Source organism: Zalophus californianus, chromosome 13 (genome assembly GCF_009762305.2).
Source record: "Zalophus californianus isolate mZalCal1 chromosome 13, mZalCal1.pri.v2, whole genome shotgun sequence".
In the NCBI taxonomy this organism is placed as follows: Eukaryota; Metazoa; Chordata; class Mammalia; order Carnivora; family Otariidae; genus Zalophus; species Zalophus californianus.
The window spans coordinates 34,620,812-34,645,378 of record NC_045607.1 but is presented as its reverse complement, the minus strand read 5'-3'; the positions used below and the strand labels follow the sequence as shown (position 1 = coordinate 34,645,378).

Below are 24,567 nucleotides of genomic sequence, written 5' to 3'. Positions count from 1 at the left end.
GTTGGCTTCACTGAATTTCTGTTATTTACACCTAGCTAAAGCCCTCTCATTTATGTGTCCATTTCCCCACCTAAAACACAAGGGGACTGTGTTACACGACCCAGAGCAACTTCCAAGTCTGAAACCCTGTAAAGTCTCTAGACAACTAGAAACTAAAATTGGAAACAGGGCAGACTTCACAACACAGTGTAATCAAGTTGTTAACCTCTTCAAGGCCTTGGTTTCCCTCTCCATTTCATGAACATGATGATCATACCTGTCAGCTATATAGGCCCAGGAAGGCTATAGAAGCACAAATGTGTGACTATGACTACAAGAATTCTGAGCTTCATCGTAACAGGTCTTGCTTTAACTCTACAGATTAGTATTAGGACCTGGGTATATAGGTTTTTCTATAACAATCACCTAGTAAGACTTTACTAAGTCCTTAGCAGCACTGAAGAAAAGTTAGGCTCTGGACTGGCAAGCATCACAGAACAAAGGTTGGGCTCCTGGGAGCTGTGACTCCACCACACGAACACTGCTTTATTCACAGTGGTCTCCGTGATATCCATGTCTCCTGTTCTTCACCTCCTTCTTTAGCGATACCTTTTCAGGCTTTTTAAGAGAAAACCGTTCTGGGCGCCTGGGTGGCTCAGTCATTAAGCGTCTGCCTTCGGCTCAGGTCATGATCCCGGGGTCCTGGGGTCGAGTCCCACATCGGGCTCCCTGCTCTGCAGGGGGGCCTGCTTCTCCCTCTCCCACTCCCCCTGCTTGTGTTCCCTCTCTTGCTATGTCTCTCTCTGTCAAATAAATAAATAAAATCTTTAAAAAAAAAAAAAAGAGAAAACCGTTCTTCTATTCCTCTATTCTAAGAAGGTAAGTATAGCTAGGTGATTACATCCATTCCCTTGGCTTCAACTGTAAAATCTGAATCTCCAATAGTCTCTCTCAGGCCTTCCATACAGATACCCAATTGCCTGTTGAGCACTTCTACTTGGGATGTTCCACAGATACTAAAAACTCAGCATTATATCCAAAACTGAACCTCAACTTCCACTTCAAGCCGTTACAAAATAACTGGAACTAGAATCTCCCTCCTGCCATGGAAAACTATAAAGGTGGACTGAAAATATGCTTTCAGGAATTGAACTGTATAGGACGGTAATCTTTGAGAGAAGGGAAATATAGCAGGGGAGGATGTGACTGCTCTAGCTTTCATCTGGGGGTACCTTCTCATTGTGGGGTAGGGAGATGGCGCCCAAGCAGAGTGGTGGTCACAATGAGCAGGCAGATCTGAGTTCTGTGATGCTCAAGTGGCTGGAATCTGTGAGGCAGGGTGGGATGGGTGGGCACTTTCTCGGCTCAAAGCTGGACTGCACATGCACAGGGCATGTCTTCATTGGACTTAGCAGAGACCGCCTGTTATGGGGTAAATGGTGATACTAGAGATCACGCAGAGCTGGGAGATAATGGTAGTCCAGCCCAGAATAGGAAGTGTTCACGTTGAGACTCAGGAAGGATATGCCACAGGAACAGATTCAAATTATAAGAATAAAAGCAAGCCTGATAGAATCAAAGGGTTCTGCCAGTAAATTAACTGTCTGTTAGAATACTACTTACCACTTAAAAGAAAAAAAAAAAGACAACATAATGTAGATTCCCTCAACATGCCGGCCCCAAGACAGTGTGGTATGGGTATAAGGAAAATACAGCCTCGAAACAAACCAATTTGACAAAATATCAATGCAATTCAATGGATAAACAAAAACCTTTTCACCAAATGGTGCTGGAAAAACTTAACATTCATAGGAAAAAAATGAACTTCTGACATATACCATGTACAAAAATTTAAGATTGATTTTAGACCTCAATACAAAAACCAAATCTATAAAGCTTCTAGGAGAAAGCTTGGGTGGCTCAGTTGGTTAAGCGTCCAACTCTTGGTTTCCACTTGGGTCATGATCTGGGGGTTGTGGGATCAAGTCCCACGTCAGGCTCTGTGCTCAGCAGGAAGTTTGCTTGAGATTCTCCCTTTCCCTCTGCCCCTTCCCCTCCCCGAGGAGACACTCTCTCTCTCGCTCTAAAATAAATAAATCTTAATAAAAAGAGAAAATCTAAGAAAATATGCAACTCATGATAGGCAAAGATTTCTGAGAACACAAAAGGCACTAATCATAAAAGACAAAAATAATTGGTCTCTCAAAATTAAAAATTTCTGCTCATCAAAAGACATCATTTAGAAAATTAAAAGACAAGTGAAAGAATGGGAGTAAATATTTGCAATGTACATACAGGACAAAGGGCTTATATCCAGAATATATCAAGACATCCATAATAAAAAAAAATAAAATCCAAATAAAATTTTAAAAATCCAGCAAAAAATAGGCAAAGGTTTGAATAGACACCTCACAAAAGAAAAACAGCCAAAAAGTTCAAGACAGGTTCAACATCATTAGTATTCATTACTTGCTTTGTATTAAAACCATAATGAGATAGATGTGTGTGTGTCACTCTCACTACAATGGTGAAATGAAAAACAACAAAAGCATCAAAACATTGAGACATGAAGCAACCAGAACTCTCATACATTGCTGGTAGGAGGAGCATAAAATACTACAATCACCTTAGAAAACTGTCTGGTAGTTTCTTCTGTAATTAAACAAACACACCTAGGCTATGACCCAGGAATTCCACTCCTAGACATTTACCCAAGATAAATGAAAATGTACATCTACACAAAGATTTATATGAGAATGTTTACAGAAGCCTTATTCTTAAGAGTAAAACAAGAAAACTGGAAACAACCCAAATGTCCATCACCAGAAGAGTAGATAAACAAATTATGTATTCATGCAATGCAATACTGTTCAGCAATAAAAGGGGATGAACTGCTAATATATACAATAGACAGGTGAGCCACAAAAATATGTTAGGCAAAAGAAACGTCGCAAAAGACCACATATTGTATGATTCCATACGGGTGAGGTTCAAAAACAGACAAAATAATCTACGGTGATAAAAATCAGAACAGCGCTTAAAGGGGTTGCATGGAAACTTCAGGAGTGGAGGAAACATTTACATCTTCACTGCTGTGTTAGTCACATGCGTGCACACATCTGAAAAAACTCACTGAATTACATGCTTCTGTTCTGTGCATTTTATTGTATTGTAAACTTTATCTCAATTTACAAAATAGTATAGATTATCATCTCTCCAGGCCTGCTCTACATGTCCCAGTTAATGGCACCAACATCTTCCACCTTGCCACCCCAGTCAGTAACTAGGGAAACCTTGATTTCTCTCTCACTCTCTCCCAGATATTCTCTCAAGTCATGTGTTTCCACCTCCTTAAGCACTCTCAAATTAGTCCTTTCCTCTCTCCTATCTCTGTCACGGAGTTGTTTCTGGCCTCACCATCTTTAGTTTGGATTACCACAGTAGATTCTCAACTGGTCTCCCTGGAACCAGTCCTGCCTCCTCCATCCAATCCACTTCACACACAGCCATCAAGGGAAGCTTTCTAGAACGTAAATGGGGCATGCCCCTTGTCAGCTTAGAATTCCTCAATGGCTCCCCATGGCTTCCAGAATAAAACCTAGTACAGATGACAGCTCATGAGCTGGTCTATTTCTCTAGCTTCATCACTGATGTTCATCCCACCTACCCTCACTCTCCCAACAGCACCTTACTCAGAGGCCCTTTCCTCATCCTCTCCCCTCAGACATCAAGTGCCTCTTCTGGCCCCTCATAGCTACCTGAGAATAGTTCTATCACAGCCTTTTTAAAGAGCAAATGTGTAGTGATTTGTTTTATAAAGGAAACATCCTGCTAACCACTACCGAAATCAGAAAACAGAATTTTGCCAGCTACTCTAGAAGCCTCCCCATGTGCCCCATTCCAATCCTCCCCACAAAGGTGAACATATTCCTGATTCTGTAGTAATCACTTCCTTAGGTCTTTGTGGTTTTATCACTTAAGTATGCATCCTTAGATTCTAGAATTTTACTTTTGTCCTCAGGTTTTTAGCTTGATATGTGTTTGGTTCTCATTCCACCCACAGGGTCCCCTTCCATCCCTTTCTTTTTTTACAAGTTGCCTGTTGAAGAATCTCAACCATCTGACCAGTTTCCCAGTCTGAATTTTGCTGACTGCATGCTTTCTCATGTGAGAGTTCAACTTGTTGTCCTGTTGTATTTTCTTCACATTGGCAGCTGGATCCAGAGGCTTGATCAGACTCAGGTACAATCCCTTTAGCAAGGCTACAGGTGGTATTGTATATTTTTATCAGCAAATGTCCACAAGTCTGGCTGTCTCTTCTTTGATGTTAGTGTCCACTAATGCTCAATGCCTAAATCCATTAATTCCCTGGAAGTAACAAAATGGTGATAATTCTAACTGTGTCATTTGGTTGATTTCTTTGTTGAAGTAATTATATTAGGAGATGCTTCTCTTCACTGCACACTTAGGAAAGCCCTCTTTCATTTCCCAGGTTTCAAGACAATGAATTGGTTCTGTTATTCTTTGAAGGTAACCAATCTATTAACCAGTGTGTTTAAACTATTATGATGAATTCAGGGATTTAAACCTATTTTACAGGTTTCAAGTCTTTGAAACTGCTATTCATACTGAAGCTCAAATTGAGACATCTTTGGCCTCAATTTGGTTCCTCAGTCATTTTGACACAACCTCAGTAATCTTTGATAGCTTCTTTGCCATGTGGTATGTCAAGATGTTCCTAGCTCAGTTTTTACATTTCCTGCCCAGACATGGTATTAGACATCTACGAAAGAAAAATTTTTAAAGATTTATTTTTGAGAGAGAGAGAGAGAGAAACTGCGCACACACACAAGCAGGGGGTGTGGCAGGCAGAGGAAAAAGCAGGCTCCCCACTGAGCAAGGAGCCCAATGTGGGACTCAATCCCGGGACCCTGGGATCATGACCTGAGCCAAAGGCAGATGCTTAACCGACTGAGGCACCGAGGCATCCCTCTAAGAAATATTTTTAATTGAAATTTTTATTGAGGTAATTGTTCATATGCAGTTATAAGAAATGATACAGAGAAATCTCTTGTATACTTTCTCAGTTTCCCCCAGTGGTAACATTTGCAAAACTATAATCACAACCAACATAGTGACACTGATACAATCTACCACCCTGTTTGGATTTCTCCAGTTTTACTTGGACTCATTTTTGTGTCTGTATTACATTCTATACAATTTTATCACCTGTGTAGGTTCGGGTATCCACTACCACAGTCAAGACACTGAAAAGGGGGCACCTGGGTGGCTCGGTCGTTAAGCGTCTGCCTTCGGCTCAGGTCATGATCCCAGGGTCCTGGGATCGAGCCCCGCATCGGGCTCCCTGCTCTGCGGGAAGCCTGCTTCTCCCTCTCCCACTCCTCCCGCTTGTGTTCCCTCTCTTGCTGTGTCTCTGTCAAATAAATAAATAAAATCTTAAAAAAAAAAGACACTGAAAAGTTCTGACACCACAAGATCCCTCATGTTACTCTTTTATATAATCACACCTACCATCCTGATGCTTCTTCTCTGTTCTTAATCCCTGACAACCATTAATCTGTCTTCCATTTCTAAAACAGTGTCACGTCAAAGATGTCACATAAATGGAATCATATAGTATAAAATCTCTTGGGATTGGCTTTTTTTTCACTCAGCATAATTCCTTGGAGATTCATTCAAGTTGTGTGCATCACTAATTCTTTCCTTTATAATGCTGAGGAGCATTCCATGGTATGGATGTGCCACAGTGTGCATCTGCAGAATCCTGACAAAAGCATTCACACATGTAATTCCAACCCATATAAAAAATTGAATATTACCATCACCCCAGAATATTCCCTCATGACTTTTCTGTCAATTCCTACCCCAAATTCCAAGGGGGCAACCACTGTTGTGACTTTTCTACCATAGATTAGTTTTGTCTGTTCTAGAATTTCATATAAATGGAAACATGCAGTGTGTATTCTTTTGTGTTAAGGCTTCTTACACTTAGTATAACATTTTTGAGATTCATCCATTTTGTTGCATGTATGAATAGTTCATCCCTGCTGAGTAGTTATTTCATTGTATAATATACTGATATATCACAGTTTTAAAAAACCAATTCTCCTATAGACAGAAGACTGAACTGTTTCCAATTTGGGGCTATTATGAATAATGCTGCTGTGAATATTCTTTTTTTTTTCATTTTAAACAAGAAGTTTATTTAAACAACAAGACGCTTGACTTGAAGGGAAAACTATCTAGGATTCATTTCTTTTAGAGTAATTTATCTCTACTTAAAGACAGATTGCCCTACATGTAACAGCTACATACAAAAAAGTTATAAAATTATCCTTGGTTTTACAATGATAAATGAAAAACATTAAAATTCTCCAATCGAACAAGGTATGCAACGATTTCTATGTTGTTCTTTTTTTGTTAAAAACAGTGAGAGCAAAATGCGGAGCAAGATGGCGGAGGAGTAGGAGACCTGGATTTCGTCTGGTCTCAGGAATTCAGCTGAATAGGGATCAAACCATTCTGAACACTTATGAACTCAACAGGAGATCGAAGAAGAGAGTAGCAACAACTCTCTGAACAGAGAAGCGACCACTTACTGGAAGGACAAAATGACAAGACGAAAAAAATCACCTCAGCAAAAAGAACAAGAGGTAGTACCATCTGCCAGGGACCTACTCAATACAGACTTAGTATGATGTCGGACCTAGAGTTCAGAATCATGACTTTAAAGATACTAGCTGGGCTTGAAAAAAGTGTGGAAGTTATTAGAGAAACCCTTTCTGGAGAAATAAAAGAACTAAAATCTAACCAAGTCGAAATCAAAAAGGCTATTAATGAGGTGCAATAAAAAATGGGGGCACTAACTGCTAGGATAAATGAGGCAGAAGAGAGAATCAGCGATCTAGAAGACCAAATGATGGAAAATAAAGAGGCTGAGAAAAAGAGAGAGAAACAACTACAGGATCACGAGGGCAGAATTCGAGAGATAAGCGATACGATAAGACGAAACAACATTAGAATAATTGGGATCCCAGAAGAAGAAGAAAGAGAGAGAGGGGCAGAAGGTATATTGGAGCAAATTATAGCAGAGAACTTCCCTAATGTGGGGGAGGAAACAGGCATCAAAATCCAGGAGGCACAGAGAACCCCTCTCAAAATCAATAAAAATAGGTCAACACCCTGACATCTAATAGTAAAACTTACGAGTCTCAGAGACAAAGAGAAAATCCTGAAAGCAGCTCGGGAGAAGAGATATGTAACCTACAATGGTAGAAACATTAGATTGGCAACACACCTATCCACAGAGAGCTGGCAGGCCAGAAAGGACTGGCATGATATCTTCAGAGCACTAAACGAGAAAAACATGCAGCCAAGAATACTATATCCAGCTAGGCTGTCATTGAAAATAGAAGGAGAGGTAAAAAGCTTCCAGGACAAACAAAAACTAAAGGAATTTGCAAACACAAAACCAGCCCTAAAAGAAATATTGAAAGGGGTCCTCTAAGCGAAGAGAGAGCCTAAAAGCAGCATAGATCAGAAAGAAACACAGACAATATACAGTCACAGTCACCTTACAGGCAATACAATGGCACTAAATTCATATCTTTCAATAGTTACCCTGAATGTAAATGGGCTAAATGCCCCAATCAAAAGACACAGGCTATCAGATTGGATTAAAAAACAAGACCCATCGATATGCTGTCTGCAAGAGACTCATTTTAGACCCAAAGACACCCCCAGCTTGAAAGTGAGGGGGTGGAAAACCATTTACCATGCTAATGGACACCAAAAGAAAGCTGGGGTGGCAATTCTAATATCAGACAATTAGATTTTAAAACAAAGACTGTAATAAGAGATGAAGAAGGACACTATATCTTACTTAAAGGGTCTATCCAACAAGAAGATCTAACAATTGTAAATATCTATGCCCCTAACATGGGAGCAGCCAATTATATAAGGCAATTAATAACAAAAGCAAAGAAACACATTGAAAACAATACAGTAATAGTGGGGGACTTTACCACCCCCCCTGATTGAAATGGACAGATCATCTAAGCAAAAGATCAACAAGGAAATAAAGACTTTAAATGAAACACTGGACCAAATGGACTTCACAGACATATTCAGAACATTCCATCCTAAAGCAACGGAATACACATTCTTCTCTAGTGCCCATGGAACATTCTCCAGAATTGATCACATCCTAGGTCACAAATCAGGTCTCAACCGATACCAAAAGATTGGGATTATTCCCTGCATATTTTCAGACCACAATGCTTTGAAACTAGAACTCAATCACAAGAGGAAAGTCGGAAAGAACTCAAATACATGGAGGCTAAAGAGCATCCTACTAAAGAATGAATGGGTCAACCAGGAAATTAAAGAAGAACTAAAAAAATTCATGGAAACCAATGAAAATGAAAACACAACTGTTCAAAATCTTTGGGATACAGCAAAGGCAGTCCTAAGAGGAAAGTATATAGCAATACAAGCCTTTCTCAAGAAACAAGAAAGGTCTCAAAATACACAACCTAACCCTACACCTAAAGGAGCTGGGGAAAGAACAGCAAATAAAGCCTAAACCCAGCAGGAGAAGAGAAATAATAAAGATCAGAGCAGAAATCAATGAAATAGAAACCAAAAGAACAGTAGAACAGATCAACGAAACCAGGAGCTGGTTCTTTGAAAGAATTAACAAGATTGATAAACCCTGGCCAGACTTATCAAAAAGAAAAGAGAAATGACCCAAATCAACAAAATCATGAATGAAAGAGGAGAGATCACAACCAACACCAAAGAAATACAAACAATTATAAGAACATATTATGAGCAACTCTATGCCAGCAAATTAGATAACCTGGAAGAAATGGGTGCATTCCTAGAGATGTATCAACTACCAAAATTGAACCAGGAAGAAATAGAAAACCTGAACAGACCTATAACCACTAAGGAAATTGAAGCAGTCATCAAAAATCTCCCAACAAACAAAAGCCCAGGGCCAGATGGCTTCCCAGGGGAATTCTATCAAACATTTAAAGAATTAATACCTATTCTCCTGAAACTGTTCCAAAAAATAGAAATGGAAGGAAAACTTCCAAACTCATTTTATGAGGCCATTACCTTGACCCCAAAACCAGACAAAGACCCCATCAAAAAGGAGAATTACAGACCAATATCCTTGATGAACATGGATGCAAAAATTCTCACCAAAATACTAGCCAATAGGATCCTACAGTACATTAAAAGGATTATTCACCATGACCAAGTGGGATTTATCCCTGGGCTTCAAGGTTGGTTCAACATCCGCAAATCAATCAACGTGATACAATACATTAACAAAAGAAAGAACAAGAATTATATGGTCCTCTCAATAGATGCAGAAAAAGCATTTGACAAAGTACAGCATCCTTTCTTGATCAAAACTCTTCAGAGTATAGGCATAGAGGGTACAGACCTCAATATCATAAAAGCCATCTATGAAAAACCTACAGCAAATATCATTCTCAATGGGGAAAAGCTGAGAGCTTCTCCCCTAAGGTCAGGAACGCGGCAGGGATGTCCACTATCACCACTGCTATTCAACATAGTATTAGAAGTCCTAGCCACAGCAATCAGACAACAAAAAGAAATCAAAGGCATCCAAATCGGCAAAGAAGAAGTCAAACTCTCACTCTTTGCAGATGATACGATACTGTATGTGGAAAACCCAAAAGACTCCACCCCAAAACTGCTAGAACTCATACAGGAATTCAATAAAGTAGCAGGCTATAAAATCAATGCACAGAAATCAGTGGCATTCCTATACACCAACAACAAGACAGAAGAGAGACAAATCAAGGAGTCGATCCCATTTACAATTGCACCCAAAACCATAAGATACCTAGGAATAAATTTAACCAAAGAGGCAAAGGATCTGTACTCAGAAAACTATAAAATACTCATGAAAGAAATTGAAGAAGACACAAAGAAATGGAAAAACGTTCCATGCTCACGGATTGGAAGAACCAATATTGTGAAGATGTCAATGCGACCTAGAGCAATCTACACATTCAATGCAATCCCCATCAAAATACCATTCACTTTTTTCAAAGAAATGGAACAAATAATCCTAAAATTTGTATGGAACCAGAAGAGACCCCGAATAGCCAGCGGAATATTGAAAAAGAAAAGCAAAGCTGGCGGCATCACAATTCCGGACTTCCAACTATTACAAAGCTGTCATCATCAAGACAGTATGGTACTGGCACAAAAACAGACACCATAGATCAATGGAACAGAATAGAGGGCCCAGAAATGGACCCTCAACTCTATGGTCAACTAATCTTTGACAAAGCAGGAAAGAATGTCCAATGGCAAAAAGACAGTCTCTTCCACAAATGGTGTTGGGAAAATTGGACAGCCACATGCCGAAGAATGAAACTGGACCATTTCCTTACACCACACACAAAAATAGACTCCAAATGGTTGAAAGACCTAAACGTGAGACAGGAGTCCATCAAAATCCTAAAGGAGAACACAGGTAGCAACCTCTTTGACCTCAGCCACAGCAACTTCTTCCTAGAAACATCACCAAAGGCAAGGGAAGCAAGGGCAAAAATGAACTATTGGGATTTCATCAAGATAAAAAGCTTTTGCACAGCAAAAGAAACAGTCCACAAAACCAAAAGACAACCGACAGAATGGGAGAAAATATTTGCAAATGACATATCAGATAAAGGGCTAGTATCCAAAATCTATAAAGAACTTATCAAACTCAACACCCAAAGAACAAATAATCCAATCAAGAAATGGGCAGAAGACATGAACAGACATTTTTCCAAAGAAGACATCCAAATGGCCAACAGACACATGAAAAAGTGCTCAACATCACTCGGCATCAGGGAAATCCAAATCAAAACCTCAATGAGATACCACCTCACACCAGTCAGAATGGCTAAGATTAACAAGTCAGGAAACGACAGATGTTGGCGGGGATGTGGAGAAAGGGGAACCCTCCTACACTGTTGGTGGGAATGCAAGCTGGTGCAACCACTCTGGAAAACAGTATGGAAGTTCCTCAAACAGTTGAAAATAGAGCTACCATACGATGCAGGAATTGCACTACTGGGTATTTACCACAAAGATACAAATGTAGGGATCCGAAGGGGTACGTGCACCCCAATGTTTATAGCAGGAATGTCCACAATAGCAAACTGTGGAAAGAGCCAAGATGTCCATCGACAGATGAATGGATAAAGAAGAGGTGGTATATATACAAAATGGAATATTATGCAGCCATAAAAAGGAATGAGATCTTGCCATTTGCAACGACATGGATGGAACTGGAGGGTGTTATGCTGAATGAAATAAGTCAATCAGAGAAAGACATGTATCATATGACCTTGCTGATATGAGGAATTTTTAACCTCAGGAAACAAACTGAGGGTTGCTGGAGTGGTGGGGGGTGGGAGGGATGGGGTGGCTGGGTGATAGACATTGGGGAGGGTATGTGCTATGGTGAGCGCTGTGAATTGTGCAAGACTGTTGAATCACAGATCTGTACTTCTGAAACAAATAATGCAATATGTTAAGAAAAAAAAAAAGAAGATAGCAGGAGGGGAAGAATGAAGGGGAGTAAGTCGGAGGAGGAGACGAACCATGAGAGACGATGGACTCTGAAAAACAAACTGAGGTTTCTAGAGGGGAGGGGGGTGGGGGGATGGGTTAGCCTGGTGATGGGTATTAAAGAGGGCACGTTCTGCGTGGAGCACTGGGTGTTATGCACAAACAATGAATCATGGAACACTACATCAAAAACTAATGATGTAATGTATGGTGATTAACATAACAATAAAAAATTAAAAAAAAAACAAAAAACAGTGAGAGCAAAATAACTTACTGGAATATAAAGATAAGAGCTGACTGAGCATGCCACTAATGGAGAGAGGGTGTATTTTCACAGAAGCAGTATTTTCCCCCATCCCATCTCCATTTGAAGTCGATCAAAATGCAATATGCTTGTGCACATACACAGTTACTTTATGTACAATAAAGGAATGGGGAAGGGGAAAATGAAAGAATAGAGAAAACTATACTGTAGTAGTCAGGATGTGGTGGAACCGAATTGCGGCTTTCTAATTGAGAATGTCTTCTTGGTCTGGAGGAACAGAGTTCTGGAGCAAAGTAGCAGGTTCCCTTTTTAGTAGACACCTCCTGTCTGCTGCTGGAACACATCAATTGTATCTTCATCCCCCATTTCCAGCTGTGCAGGTGTGTCTGTTTCATTGATTGGCTGCCCATCAAATCGGAATCTGATCTGCCTCACTGACAAACCCTGTCGTTCACAATAGGCTTTCATTAGTTTACTAAGTGGTGTATGCCTCTTAATCTTAAACTGCACCACAGAACCATCCTGCCCCGCCACCTTCGAATTAATATGATCGTTGTTCTCAGTCTTGACTCCTTCCTTGGGCTTTTCGTCAGCCATAGCGAGCACCGGAGTCTCCTCAGCTGCCGCTTCACAAAAGAGGTACCAGATCCACACCGAATGAGCACACAAGCAGCACCGCTGCTGTGGATATTCTTATACAAAAAATTCTTATACAAATCTTGAGTAAATATGTACAAGTGGAATTGCTGGGTCTTTTTTCCAAACAAGTTGTACCATCTTACATTCTCACTAAAAATGTATAAGAAATACTGTTGCTCAGGCGCCTGGGTGGCTCAGTTGGTTAAGCAACTGCCTTCGGCTTAGGTCATGATCCTGGAGTCCCAGGATCGAGTCCCGCATCGGGCTCCCTGCTCAGCAGGGAGTTGGCTTCTCCCTCTGACCCTCTTCCCTCTCGTGCTGTCTTTCATTCTCTAATAAATAAAATCTTTAAAAAAAAAAAAAAAGAAATACTGTTGCTCTACAACTTCGTTACCATTTATTGTTGTTGGTCTTTCTAATTCCATCATTCTGGTGGGTATGCAATGGCAACTCATTTGGGTTTTAATTTTCACTTCCCTCATGACTAATGATGTTGAACACTTTTTCACGTGCTTGCTGCCATTCATATATCTCCTTTCAGGAGTGTGTTCACATCTTCTATTTTTTTATTTTATTGGGTTCTTTTTATTATTCAATTATAGGACTTTTAAAATATATCCTTTGCCAGATATATGTTGTGAATATTTTCTCCTACTCTGTAGCTTACCTTTTCATTTTTTTATCTTTCGTTTTCTTGATGGCGTCTTTTGATGAGAAGTTTTAAATTTTGATGAAGTCTAACTCACCTTTTTCAAATGACTGATCCCTTTTAACTGAGAAGGCTCTGCTAATTCCCATGTCATGAAGATATTCTCCTATATTTTCTTCTAAAAGCTTTGTGGTTTTAACTTTTATATTTTGATCTATGATCCATCATGAATTAATTTTTGTTATGGTAAAAAGCAGTGGTTGAAATTAATTTTTTTATGTGAGTATTCAGTTATCCCAGAACCATTTGTTGAAAAGAATTTCTTTTCCCCAGTTGGGTTGCTTTGGTGCCTTTGTCAAAAATCAAATGACAGTAGTGTAGGTCTATTTCTGGGTGATTTATTCTGTTTCATGGATCTATTTGTTAATCTTTATGCTAGCACCACACAAGCACTACATTTCTGACACTTCTTTTCCTTTTATGAATTGTGCTTCTGGTGTCAAGTCTAAGAACTCCTTACCTCGTTCTGGATCCTGAAGATTTTCTCCTATGTTTTTTCTTAAAGTTCTATAATTTTACATTTTACATCCAGGTCTGTGACCCATTTTGAGTTAATTTTTGATTAAGGTGTAAGGCTTAGTTTGAAGTTCATTTTTTTGGGCCTATGGTTGTCCCAGCACCATTTGTAGAAAAGCCTATCCTTTCTCCATTGAATTGCTTTTGGACTTTTGTCAAAAATCAGTTGAACTTATTTTTGTCCTGTTTTTTTTTATATAAATTTATATTTTTTAAAGATTTTATTTATTTATTTATTTGAGAGAGAGAGAGCACATGAGACAGGGGAAGGGTCAGAGGGAGAAGCAGACTCCCGCTGAGCAGGGAGCCCGATGTAGGACTCGATCCGGGGACTCCAGGATCATGACCTGAGCTGAAGGCAGTCGCTTAACCGACTGAGCCACCCAGGCACCCTGTCCTGGTTTCTTTTAATGGAAGTAATATTTCAAGACCACAACCAGTGTATTAGCGAGGTTTATTTCTACTAGTTTTGGTCATTTTTTCTAAGGCTTTTCAGTGGATTTCTGTGTCCTCTATTAGATTGTGGCGTTTATTGGAGATAGGGACTGGATACTTTGATCTGGGAAAGTTCATTATCTGGTGCTGACCCTCTTTCTCTACTCCCAACTATTCAGAGCAATGGAAAAGCCAAGGAAATCATTCTAAGCTAGAGGACACCTAGGTTACTCTTAATACCAGGTCCACTCTTCCCAGATACAATGAGAGTGGGACTCTGGTTTTCCCAGGCTCTGGGTGCTTGGCAGGAAATTATGCCAATAAGTAAACCAGGGGAGATAACTCCATGATTTATTATTATCCACAACTAACTTGACCAGAGTCACTGGGAAAGAAACAGGTCAGCAGTATTTCTGGTAAGATTAACTCTTCTATATTTAACTCTCACCTAACTTCTTCCTCTCACAGTTTCCTATCTTGTACTCCACATCCCTCTCAAACTTCTTCCCAGACCTTTTGTGGCTCTGCCTCTAATTACTCTTTTCCTAACGTGAATGTTGCTCTTCTCATTATGACATCATTTGCATGAGGAAGGAGCGCTGATGCTGGGGCCACTCTGAGTGGGTGAAATGCAGTTCAGTCTCCTCCAACTATGTTTTTTGGCTCACCTCACTTAAAAGATAATAAAAGAAATGTTATTTTGCTGTTTCTCCATAAGGTCTTGGTGACCTGTACATGGTTCTCTGAATTTAGTGACTTCATAGATCACATTTTTTTTTTTTAAAGACTTTATTTATTTATTTGAGAGAGAGAGTGAGAGAGAGAGAGCACATGAGAGGGGGTGAGCAGGGAGCCCGATGCAGGACTCAATCCTAGGACTCCAGGATCTTGACCTGAGCCGAAGGCAGTCGCTTAACCAACTGAGCCACCCAGGCGCCTTTTTCTTTTTTTTAAGATTTTATTTATTTATTCATGAGAGACAGAGAGAGAGAGAGGGGTAGAGGCAAAGGGAGAAGCAGGCTCCCCACAGAGCAGGGAGCCCCATGCGGGACTCGATCCCAGGACCCTGGGATCATGACCTGAGCCAAAGGCAGACGCTTAACCGACTGAGCCACCCAGGCGTCCCTTTAGATCATGCTTTTTCTAGCTAGCTGCAACCCTTCACACAGTCCCTTTCTTCTAACTAGCTCAGGTACAGCCTCCTCCCCCCATGTAATGATGGCCCTGCTGATCATCCCGTGTCCCATTTGGTGTACATGTATCTTTCTAAAGTTTTCATCTCCCTATTAAAAGGAGCTCATTTATAATACTTTTCTAGCTGTCTTTGCTTCACTTCTTTTTTCCTTACTATTTTGCACTTCAATTTAAAACCACCAGAAGAACATTATTATCCTCATTTTAACAAGTTCCTATATGAGAGGTGTCTAGGTGGCTCAGTCGGTTAAGCATCTGGCTCTTGATTTTGGCTCAGGTCATGATCTCGGGGTTGTGAGATTGAGCCCTGTGTGGGGCTCTTCGCTGGCCATGGAGCCTGCTTAAGATTCTCTCCCTCTACCCCCACCCCCCAAAAAACAAAACAAGTTCCTATATGAAAGTATACAAATTATCAACCACCAAAGCACTTCTTCCCAAAGGGTAAGCTCTTAAGGAGGACGAACTGCTTTATCTGGAAGGAGTATCTTTTGATTATTAAGAGCTTTGACTTATTTCTTAGGCTCCTTGTTCTCTTTGTCTCTACCTCCCACTTTCCCATTTATTAGCTTCTCTGACTATAACTGTATGCTGCTCTTCCTGGGAGCCCCATATCTGTGTACTTTCTGACATGCCTTATCTATGACGTTCTTTCTTTCTATAAGGGACAACTCTGAAAGCTGTTTGAGAGTGAATCAGGTAACCTTAAGGGGACCTAACCTGTACAGCCTTCCAGGTGAGAGACTTCCATGTGGCCTTTTGTAGGTCTGCCCAGTAGGGCCTTCTTTGGGACCTACTGCTAATGGTCACTATTCTAATTTTCAAGAGGATATAAGAGACCCGAATCACAACTACCCAAATTACAACTACCAACCCTGATAACTGCATCTTGCCTCACTGCTGACTTGAACCTTGTTCACTATGTAACAGTGTTCAACCCAGTCAACCTATTGTATGCCCCATGTGACATCCCACAGCACCCAGCACTGCAAATTTCTGTCCCAGATGAATTTCCCAGTTACCATAGCAGTCCATCAATAAGGAATACACTGGGCCACCACAACTGAATTAGAGAATATGGCAAGAACCAGACACACCATTTAATACCCGCACAAAGTACATGCTTAATAATAGTGTTTTTAAGTAAATGAATAGACAGATGAGTTTCCATCATGCCACCACCCCCCACTTTTTAGTTAATTCATTTTCACAAACTTATGTAAATTTACTATATAATAGGGCACCTGGGTGGTTCAGTAGGTTAAGTGCCTGCCTTCGGCTCAGGTCATGATCCCAGGGTCTTGTGATCGAGCCCCGCATTGGGCTCCCTGCTCAGTGGGAAGTCTGCTTCTTCCTCTCCCTCTGCCCCTCCCCATGCTCTTTCTCTCTCACACACGCATGTTCTCTCTCTCAAATAAAAATAAAATCTTAAAAAAAAATTTACTATATAAACCCAGTTTCAAGGACCTTCCTTCTCCATTCAAGTTTCCTGCATCCATACAGAAATTCCCATGTAGAAATTCTTAAAGTTCCACTGTGAACAAAACATAAAGAATAAAAATCCCTTTTATTCCTCAGTTAATTTGTTCTGCAAATACAGCCCTTATGGAGTGTAGGGGATACTGGGATGAGAAAAAATTGATAGGAAATGGACAACCTGGGATAACAATAATTGAGCACTATTGCAGCTTACAGAGCTCAAGAGGAAAGAACATTCTTATTTATTTTTATTTTTTAAAGGTCTTTTTTTTTTTATTTATTTGACAGAGAGATAGAGAACACGAGTAGGCAGAGCGGCAGTCAGAGGGACTGGGAGAAGCAGGCTCTCTGCTGAGCAGGGAGCCCGACGCAGGGCTTGATCCCAGGACCCTGGGATCATGACCTGAGCTGAAGGCAGACGCTTAACGACTGAGCCACCCAGGCGCCCCTCAAGAGGAAAGGACATTTTTAAACCAGACTTAGAGAGACTTCCCCTAACAGTGGTTCTTAAAACATGGCTCTTGGTCCTCTGCCTCAGAATCACCCAGGGCCTGGTCCTAGCTCCACTTCAGAGCTCCAGAATGAGCACTTCTCTGGAGTGGAACCAATTATCTACATGCTCACCAAGCTCCCTGGTGACTGCATGAAAAGGGCCCCCATTCCCCACTTTGATGCAGCATCCTCAATAAACGGATCTCCTCAACTTTCAACCCTCTCGGTGATATGGCCCTCCCTGTATCATCTCAAAGTTAGAAGACCTGGAGCATGTTGTAGGAGACCTTGAGCAAGTCACATAACGCCCTGGGCTTTCGTTTCCTCATATATAAATTGGAGACCCTGATACTACCCCAGGGGATTTCTGCAACCATGAAAATATCCAATGTACAGTGTGTTGGGAATTAGTGCTTTTTATCAACTATTCCCAGTTTCCCCTCCTGGGTACTTGATAGGATCGCACTGGCCCCTCTGGTGGTTGGGTAGGCCAAATGGTTAGTATTAATCAATGAGTTTTCAGCAGAAGAGGTGTGTGCTACTTCTGGACTAGCTAACTGCCTATGTAAGATCATCCAGAGCTCTGTTTTTCTCTGGCATAGCAACTGGCAACATATGAGACCATGGCTACTCTGGGAGGACAAGCAGAGGCCCCTGCTAACCCGAAACAGATGCATATCATACATAAAACATAATCCTTTGTTTTGGGTTAAGGCACTAAGAATTTAGGAACTGTTAACTACAGTATAACCTAGTCCTTCCTGACTGATAGAGCATGTGAAACTCTAAAGGGCCCTAGTAGGAAGCTCCTGGACACCCTGAGATGCCCATTCCATGGTTTGTCTGCAGCCAACTTTAGTGTACTTCCCAAAACTGAGCCAAAATCTAGCTCTTAGTTACTTCTTCAGTTGGTCTCAGTTCCGTTCCCCTGGAGCCACTGGAGTTCTGCTCTCTTATACATGTTGCATGTTGGTGTAGGCCTTGGATGCCAAACCTGGGAGCTTATACTCTGTCTACCATCTACTGTTCCTCAGGAGGGGAGTGGCCTGATCAGAGCTCTAGTTCAAGGAGATCCATCCTCGAGAGGTAGGTCAGGTAGAACAGTGAGAGCAGAAACTCACAACTTAGCAAATATTAAATGACAGTTTCTTTCCCTCAGGATCATGTGAGGGCCTCCAGAGGATTTGGTGGCAAAGGTGCCTGGCACAGAAACTACTGGAGCTTCAGTTTTCTTAGGATTCCAAGAAGCCCACCCCGCAGTGGAAAGCTAAGGGTCTTCTGGCAGGCCTGTCAAGGGAAGGAAGATATGCCAGCAGAGGATTTTCCACCCTTCAGCACTTGCCTTCCTCCAAATTTGGCCACGTCCCTGACTCTAGCAACACCCCACGGGCTGAATCTAGAATGAGGCTGACAATTCTACCCTCAGGACCTCTCTGAACTTAAAGAGGATTTCCTTTTATTCAGCTGTCACACTCCCTGTTGTTCCATTGGCTTTATTTACTTATCTTTACACTAATCCATGGGGATCCATGCAGCAACAGGGATTTCTATAACCAGGTAACACTAAAAAAAAAAAAAAATGTATTCAAGTTTTGCCCTTCCTTTTTGCCAATGGGGCCTCTGAGCCATGGAATTAAAAGTAACGAATGTCCCCTAGGGCTTGTGCACCTGGAGTGTGAGCCTGTAAAGAGCTGGAGAAACAACAGTGGGAACTTGTTTGGGATGGGAGGGAGCAGGTCCTGAGGTAGGCCTCAAGCTGTTCCCTTCGTGTGTTCCCAAGAGTGAGAACTCAGGGCTTCTGTGTGGCACTCACCTAACCCTCTGGGCCACTGGGTGTCCCCAGCCTCAGTGGGTGTGGCATAGGCCACCCCCTTGGGATGCGCACCCCGTAAGACTTGGCTCTCAACAAGCAAGCTCTACTGCTTCCCAGCCTTGTGACTTGAGCAAATCCTTTAACCTCTCTTAAAGATTAAAGATTAATCTTTAATCTGTAGATTTCCTCATCTACAAACAGGCTCATGATGGCCGTCCTCACTTCATGAGGATTTTGAGAATTTCCAAAGAAAAATAATCATTTATTCAACAAAGATTCATATATTGCTTACTTTCGCACTAGGCATTGTTCTAAGTACTGACAGGCAGTGAACAAGACAAAGTCCTACCTTTAGAGACAGACAATAAATTTAAAAAACAGTAACAAATGCTATGAGGAGAAAATAAAGCAGGCTAAGGGGTATGCATGTGTGTGTGCCATTTTAGACAGGGTCATCAAGGAAGGTCTCTGAGGAAGTGACATTTGAACAGAGACCTGAATGACATTTGAAGTCATGGGATGGGATGAGATCACTAGAGAGAAAGAGAGAGAAGTCTGATGACCAAGTCCTCGCCAGGCTAACATCTAAAGGGCATGAACTGGAAAAGGACTCTGCAAAGGAGAAATCGGGAGTGAATACCCTTAGAGAACTGTGCAGGACCCTGGTCAATGTGAGGGTGCTTCACTGGAAGTGAAGCTTTGCTTTTGTTTTGCTCTCTAGCAGACTCCCACTGCTTTTGAGAGAATGGGTCTGCTGGCCAGTTTGCTAAGCATCATGATGGGCAGGCAAGGTGGGGTCAGGACTAAAACCTCTAGTGACATCTATATAGTTCACTTAGGTTTGTGTGAGTGGATTTGCTGGGCGGATGGGAGGGACATGAGGGACTACCCATGTGAAAAGTGAGACAGAGAATGCAGATGTAGACTGACTAGATGATAGAGTGTCTGAACACCTACTATGAGGAAATTCACTGTGATGAATTATACACGTTCTCTGCCCTCAAGGAGCTTATCTTTTTATACATAATATGCTTTTCTTTATCCATTGTCTACCTCCCCTGAGCAAGTCTCATAAAGCAGAAACTTCCTATCATTGCTTTGTATTATGCCTAGAATTCTGCCTTGTCCATGGTAGATGCTCAATAAACATTTACCAAATGAATGAAAAATCACCACCATCATTATCTGGTATATTAGAATAGCTGAGACTATTTAAACCATTAGTCACTGAATTCCTACTGTGACACAGATCCCTGTGGAATAAAAAAAGAAGTAAATGAAACCTGAGTATGTAGTCCACACTTACTACGTATAAGCCTGTGTGGTAAAGCACTGTGAGGGAATCAGGAATAAGATAAAGACCCTATCTTCAAGTCTGCTGGGAGACAAAGATATCTCTACCCTCCAAAACCCCCAAAACCACAAAACCAGTATAAGTGAAAAAGTGCTCTCAGTGCCTTAAGAGGGAAAGCTTTTGTTTAAAGAATATAAATGTGACCTCCGGGTAGGGAAATTAGCCCGTAATAACAAAAGGCAACAAGACCAGCACAGCTACCACTTACCCAGCAGGAATATTTGAAAGACACCGTATTGAGCACTTTTCATGCATTACTTCATTCTATTCTCTCAAAATCCCTCCAAAGCTTTGCAACTCAGAATGCTGTTCCTAGGACCTAGGAGCTGGTTAGAAACGCCAACTCTTGGGCACCACCCCATACCTACTAGATCAGAATTGGCATTTTAACAAGATCACCAGGGATCAGGGATCACTGATCTAAAGTATCACTGTCTTCATTTTACAAATGAAGAAACTAAGTCTGGAAGCAACTAATGTAACAAATGACTTCCCCCAAATCACTCTGCTAGAGAGCAGCAGAATCCCTCTGTGAACCAGGTCTGATCCCAAAGACTAAGTTTTTAACCATTAAGCTAAGCTTCATGGAAGAGCTGGCATCTGAGCCGCACTCTGAGATATGGGTAGGGCTGGGGCATCCAGAGAATCCAGAAAAGGGGACTGCAGGCAGAGAAAAGTGTGAGCAAAGCCGCAGGGTAAGAAACCTCTAGCCAGGCTGAGGACACAGTGAGAAACTCAGTCTGGCAGCAGCTCTAGGAATCTGAAAGGGTCAGGAAGAAAGGCCAGCTGAATCAGTTCACAGAGCTCTCGTTAATTTTGTGGGCAGTGAGGAACTGCCTCAAGTCCCAGCATAAAAGGCCCTACCCCGTAATGAGAGGACTCAGATAAAAGGGACTCAATAGGCTTTTAGTTTGGGTTCTGCCTCTCCCTCACTGGGTAATCTTGAGGGCAGGGGACTTCCCAACTCTGCTGTGTACATTGTACAATGAGCTCCCATGTTCTCCCATGTTTACTGAAGAAAATGCACGTACTTCCTACCTAGGGGAGGCCATATCAGTATCAAAGTGGTAGGAATTTTGTTTTTAATAAAAGAAAGGGGTGGGGGAGATTCTAGGACAGTTCAGAACTCTATCTAGAATCGATGAAGGGAAAAAACATATATCCCCCCATGTTATGAGGCATACTAAACACCAGTGTAAATAACTACAAACTGAATTAACGAAGCAACTGTAACAGGTTAATTTTAGATCTTTCTTTAAATCAAAGTAAATTTCTCTAGAGTTTTACGGATTTTAGTTTGAAAATACACAGAATAAAATACTGTAAACCAAGAAAGAGCCCTGTATACATACCTACACACAGACTATTGGAAATGAGACAAAATTTAAAACTGAAGATGACAAAAATCTCAGCTGGGCTTTTCACCATTTCCTCAAGCCTCAGCTCTCTTCAGCCTGAAAAATAACCAGCTGTTTCTTATTTTAGCTTTGAAATTTGATGGCATAGACCAGAAGGCTGTGTTCTGATGCACGTTTGGCGCTGAGTGCGGTCAGGAGCAATGAGGGCCCTCTCTCCCTTCTTCAATGCCGTGCCCATTCATGGCGGTCTACCTACAGAGTGCACTGGGTTGGGAATCCCAAAACCTGGGTTTTAGTCCTGATTCTAATCAACTGGGTGACCTTGAGGGGGCAAGGAACGGTGTGCTGAGGGCTTACTAAATGCCAAGTGACTTTTATATGTCATCTCAATGAGCAATTACAACAACTTGAGAGGCAGTGGTCTTATCCCCAATTCCAGGAATAGTTACTCTGCTTTTTATTTAGTTAGTAAGTGGGACAGCTGTGGTTCCTAACTTGGACTGAGTCCGGAGCCTCTGCTCTTTCCGCTGCAACAGCTTGCCTCCTAGTTCCCTTCCTGAGCTCCTAGGGTTCCTAAACTTGTGAAATGATGGAGGAGGACCTTCTAACCTCCCCATACAGACACGAAACTCACAGATCATGAAGTAAGGATGAATTTAATCCTGCAATTATTATGCATTAGAGCATGAGAGTACTGGGCCTCCTCCCAGGCATGGTCTATGGAGGGAACACCTGATCAGAGCCTTTCTCACTACCTCCTGCCTCCCACGCGACCCCACACGGTTCCCACATTTCTCCTTAATCGCTCTCAGCTTGAGGCAATTCCACACCAAGTGATTGTTACTTTACATCCAAAATTACATATTCAATGGAGTCAGACCATCCTGTGTCTCAGCTTATCTATAAAAGTGGGGATAATAACACCTTAGGGAGTTGTTGTGAGGCTGAAATGAGAGAATGGATAGAAATCACTTAACATCGTGCCTGACACATAGTAAACACATGATAAATGGTAATGAATTCCTTCTCCCCTAGGACCTTTTTCTGTCCCTAAATTCCTTTCTTTCATTGTAATGCATTTGAACCAACCCTCCAACATTTAAAAAAAAATAATTATAGGCAATAATTAAGGGTTTTCTGTTGTGAGGTAGGGAACAAAGAGAGCACAGAGCGAGTGGAGCTCACTGCCGAACCCAATGCCCTGCTCCCTGGCCAACAATGCAGACACGGACCCAGGGCCAAGCAGTGGGTGTATTCTTTAGTGTCACCGAGCCAACAAGTTTTGTAACTGCTGACCATCCAGTGACAAGGACAGTGAGATTTCTTTTCAGAGCAGTCACTGGCAGTAACAGAAATTCAGCTGCTAGCCTGTGGGGGCTCATCACATGACTCAGCCATTCCTCATAGGTCGATTCCATTCTCCTTTCACCTGGAGTCCATACACACTTTTCTCTATCTCAGTGTTTGGCTTCCCCATAATACCAGCTAGCCAGGACCCTTCAAAGGCCTGACTCTACCTCATGGCTTCTCTCTACATGCCATTTTAGCTTCAATTTCTGTAGTTAAGGGATCTTCCATAATCCCCAGTTCAAATTTCTAAGAACACAAATCTTTTTTCCAGTAGGTCGTATCACAGGTCCTTGGTGAGTCTATGAATTGGCTGTTCTTGGGTCTGACATTCAGCTCTGGCCCAGGAAGTTCTGACTACGGAGTAGGAATAGAGCAAGTTTTTATGGTAGAGAACATGGTTCTGAACATGAATTCCTGACATGAACAGGAGTTGTGAATGTAGAAATTTCTCTTAGAAAGGGCCATGGGAATAGCAAGCACCACAGCTGACATGTTGAATACATCTCCACATACTAGAGAGCCCCATACTCGCTCTCCCTCATCTCTGCTGCTGTGGACCACCCACACCACCATTGGCATTGGTTGGTGGGTGAAGGAACCGTTTGACCAGATTCCTCCTTCCCTGTCAATGGGCTCATGAAGAGGTGATGTCTTCTCCCTTTTTCTTGTACAGATTAACTGAATTAATTCCAATCACACCCTCTCCTTTCTGTGTGTTACTCTTCCAAGTCACTACTCGGCACGGTGGACTGTGGTAGCTATAACTTTTGTCTGCCCAGCATACCTCCCCTCTTCTGGTTCCTCAGAGGAACGCTGCTCCCACTCCATTTAGTCCATTTAGAGGTGGGGCTGTCATTCATAGTGCCTCAACCCTCTACCTCATACCTGACCCAAAATAGAATCAGAAGATCCCATCACTCCTGCCAGCGAGGGGGACAACTTGGAAAAGTTCACTTGAGGAATGAAGCCGAATTAAGACACGCAAGGCTAAATGAGAGAGATGGAGAGGGAGATAGTCCTAAAAAGGGTTTTTGAACTCCTGGATCCAGCCATGCAGTAGTGAACAGATTTTCTTTTCAAAGTTCAGAGAGTTCCAACCAAAAGAGTCCTGACAAAATCATATCGTCTTCTCAAATTCTTTGCTCTCTCATCTTTTCCCTCCCTCATCACATTTGTTCTGTCTGTGGGTCCTTAAATGACTCTGATCAAAGCTGACACACTGTTACAACTAGTCTACCACGAAGAAGGATGGGATAAATAAGAGATCAAGTGGTCTAAGGTCCCTATACTGTCCAAAAGAAGAGTAGGGATATTTATCACCTCCCCAAATTTATCAACTTTGGTTAAATTAAAATTTCA

At 41.6% G+C, this 24,567-nt stretch overlaps 2 protein-coding genes across 3 annotated transcripts in view; both read right to left on the bottom strand.

Annotated features, from left to right (window-relative positions):
• The window catches only part of FBXO10 (F-box protein 10), a 60,178-nt gene that overhangs the window by 28,004 nt on the left and 7,607 nt on the right, over window positions 1-24,567 (bottom strand). The window lies entirely within an intron of this gene.
• Window positions 12,163-12,469, bottom strand: LOC113934878 (small ubiquitin-related modifier 2-like). The gene has a single exon (XM_035723752.1). It carries the CDS (start codon window positions 12,467-12,469, stop codon window positions 12,182-12,184), a length of 288 nt encoding a protein of 95 aa, XP_035579645.1. The 3' UTR covers window positions 12,163-12,181.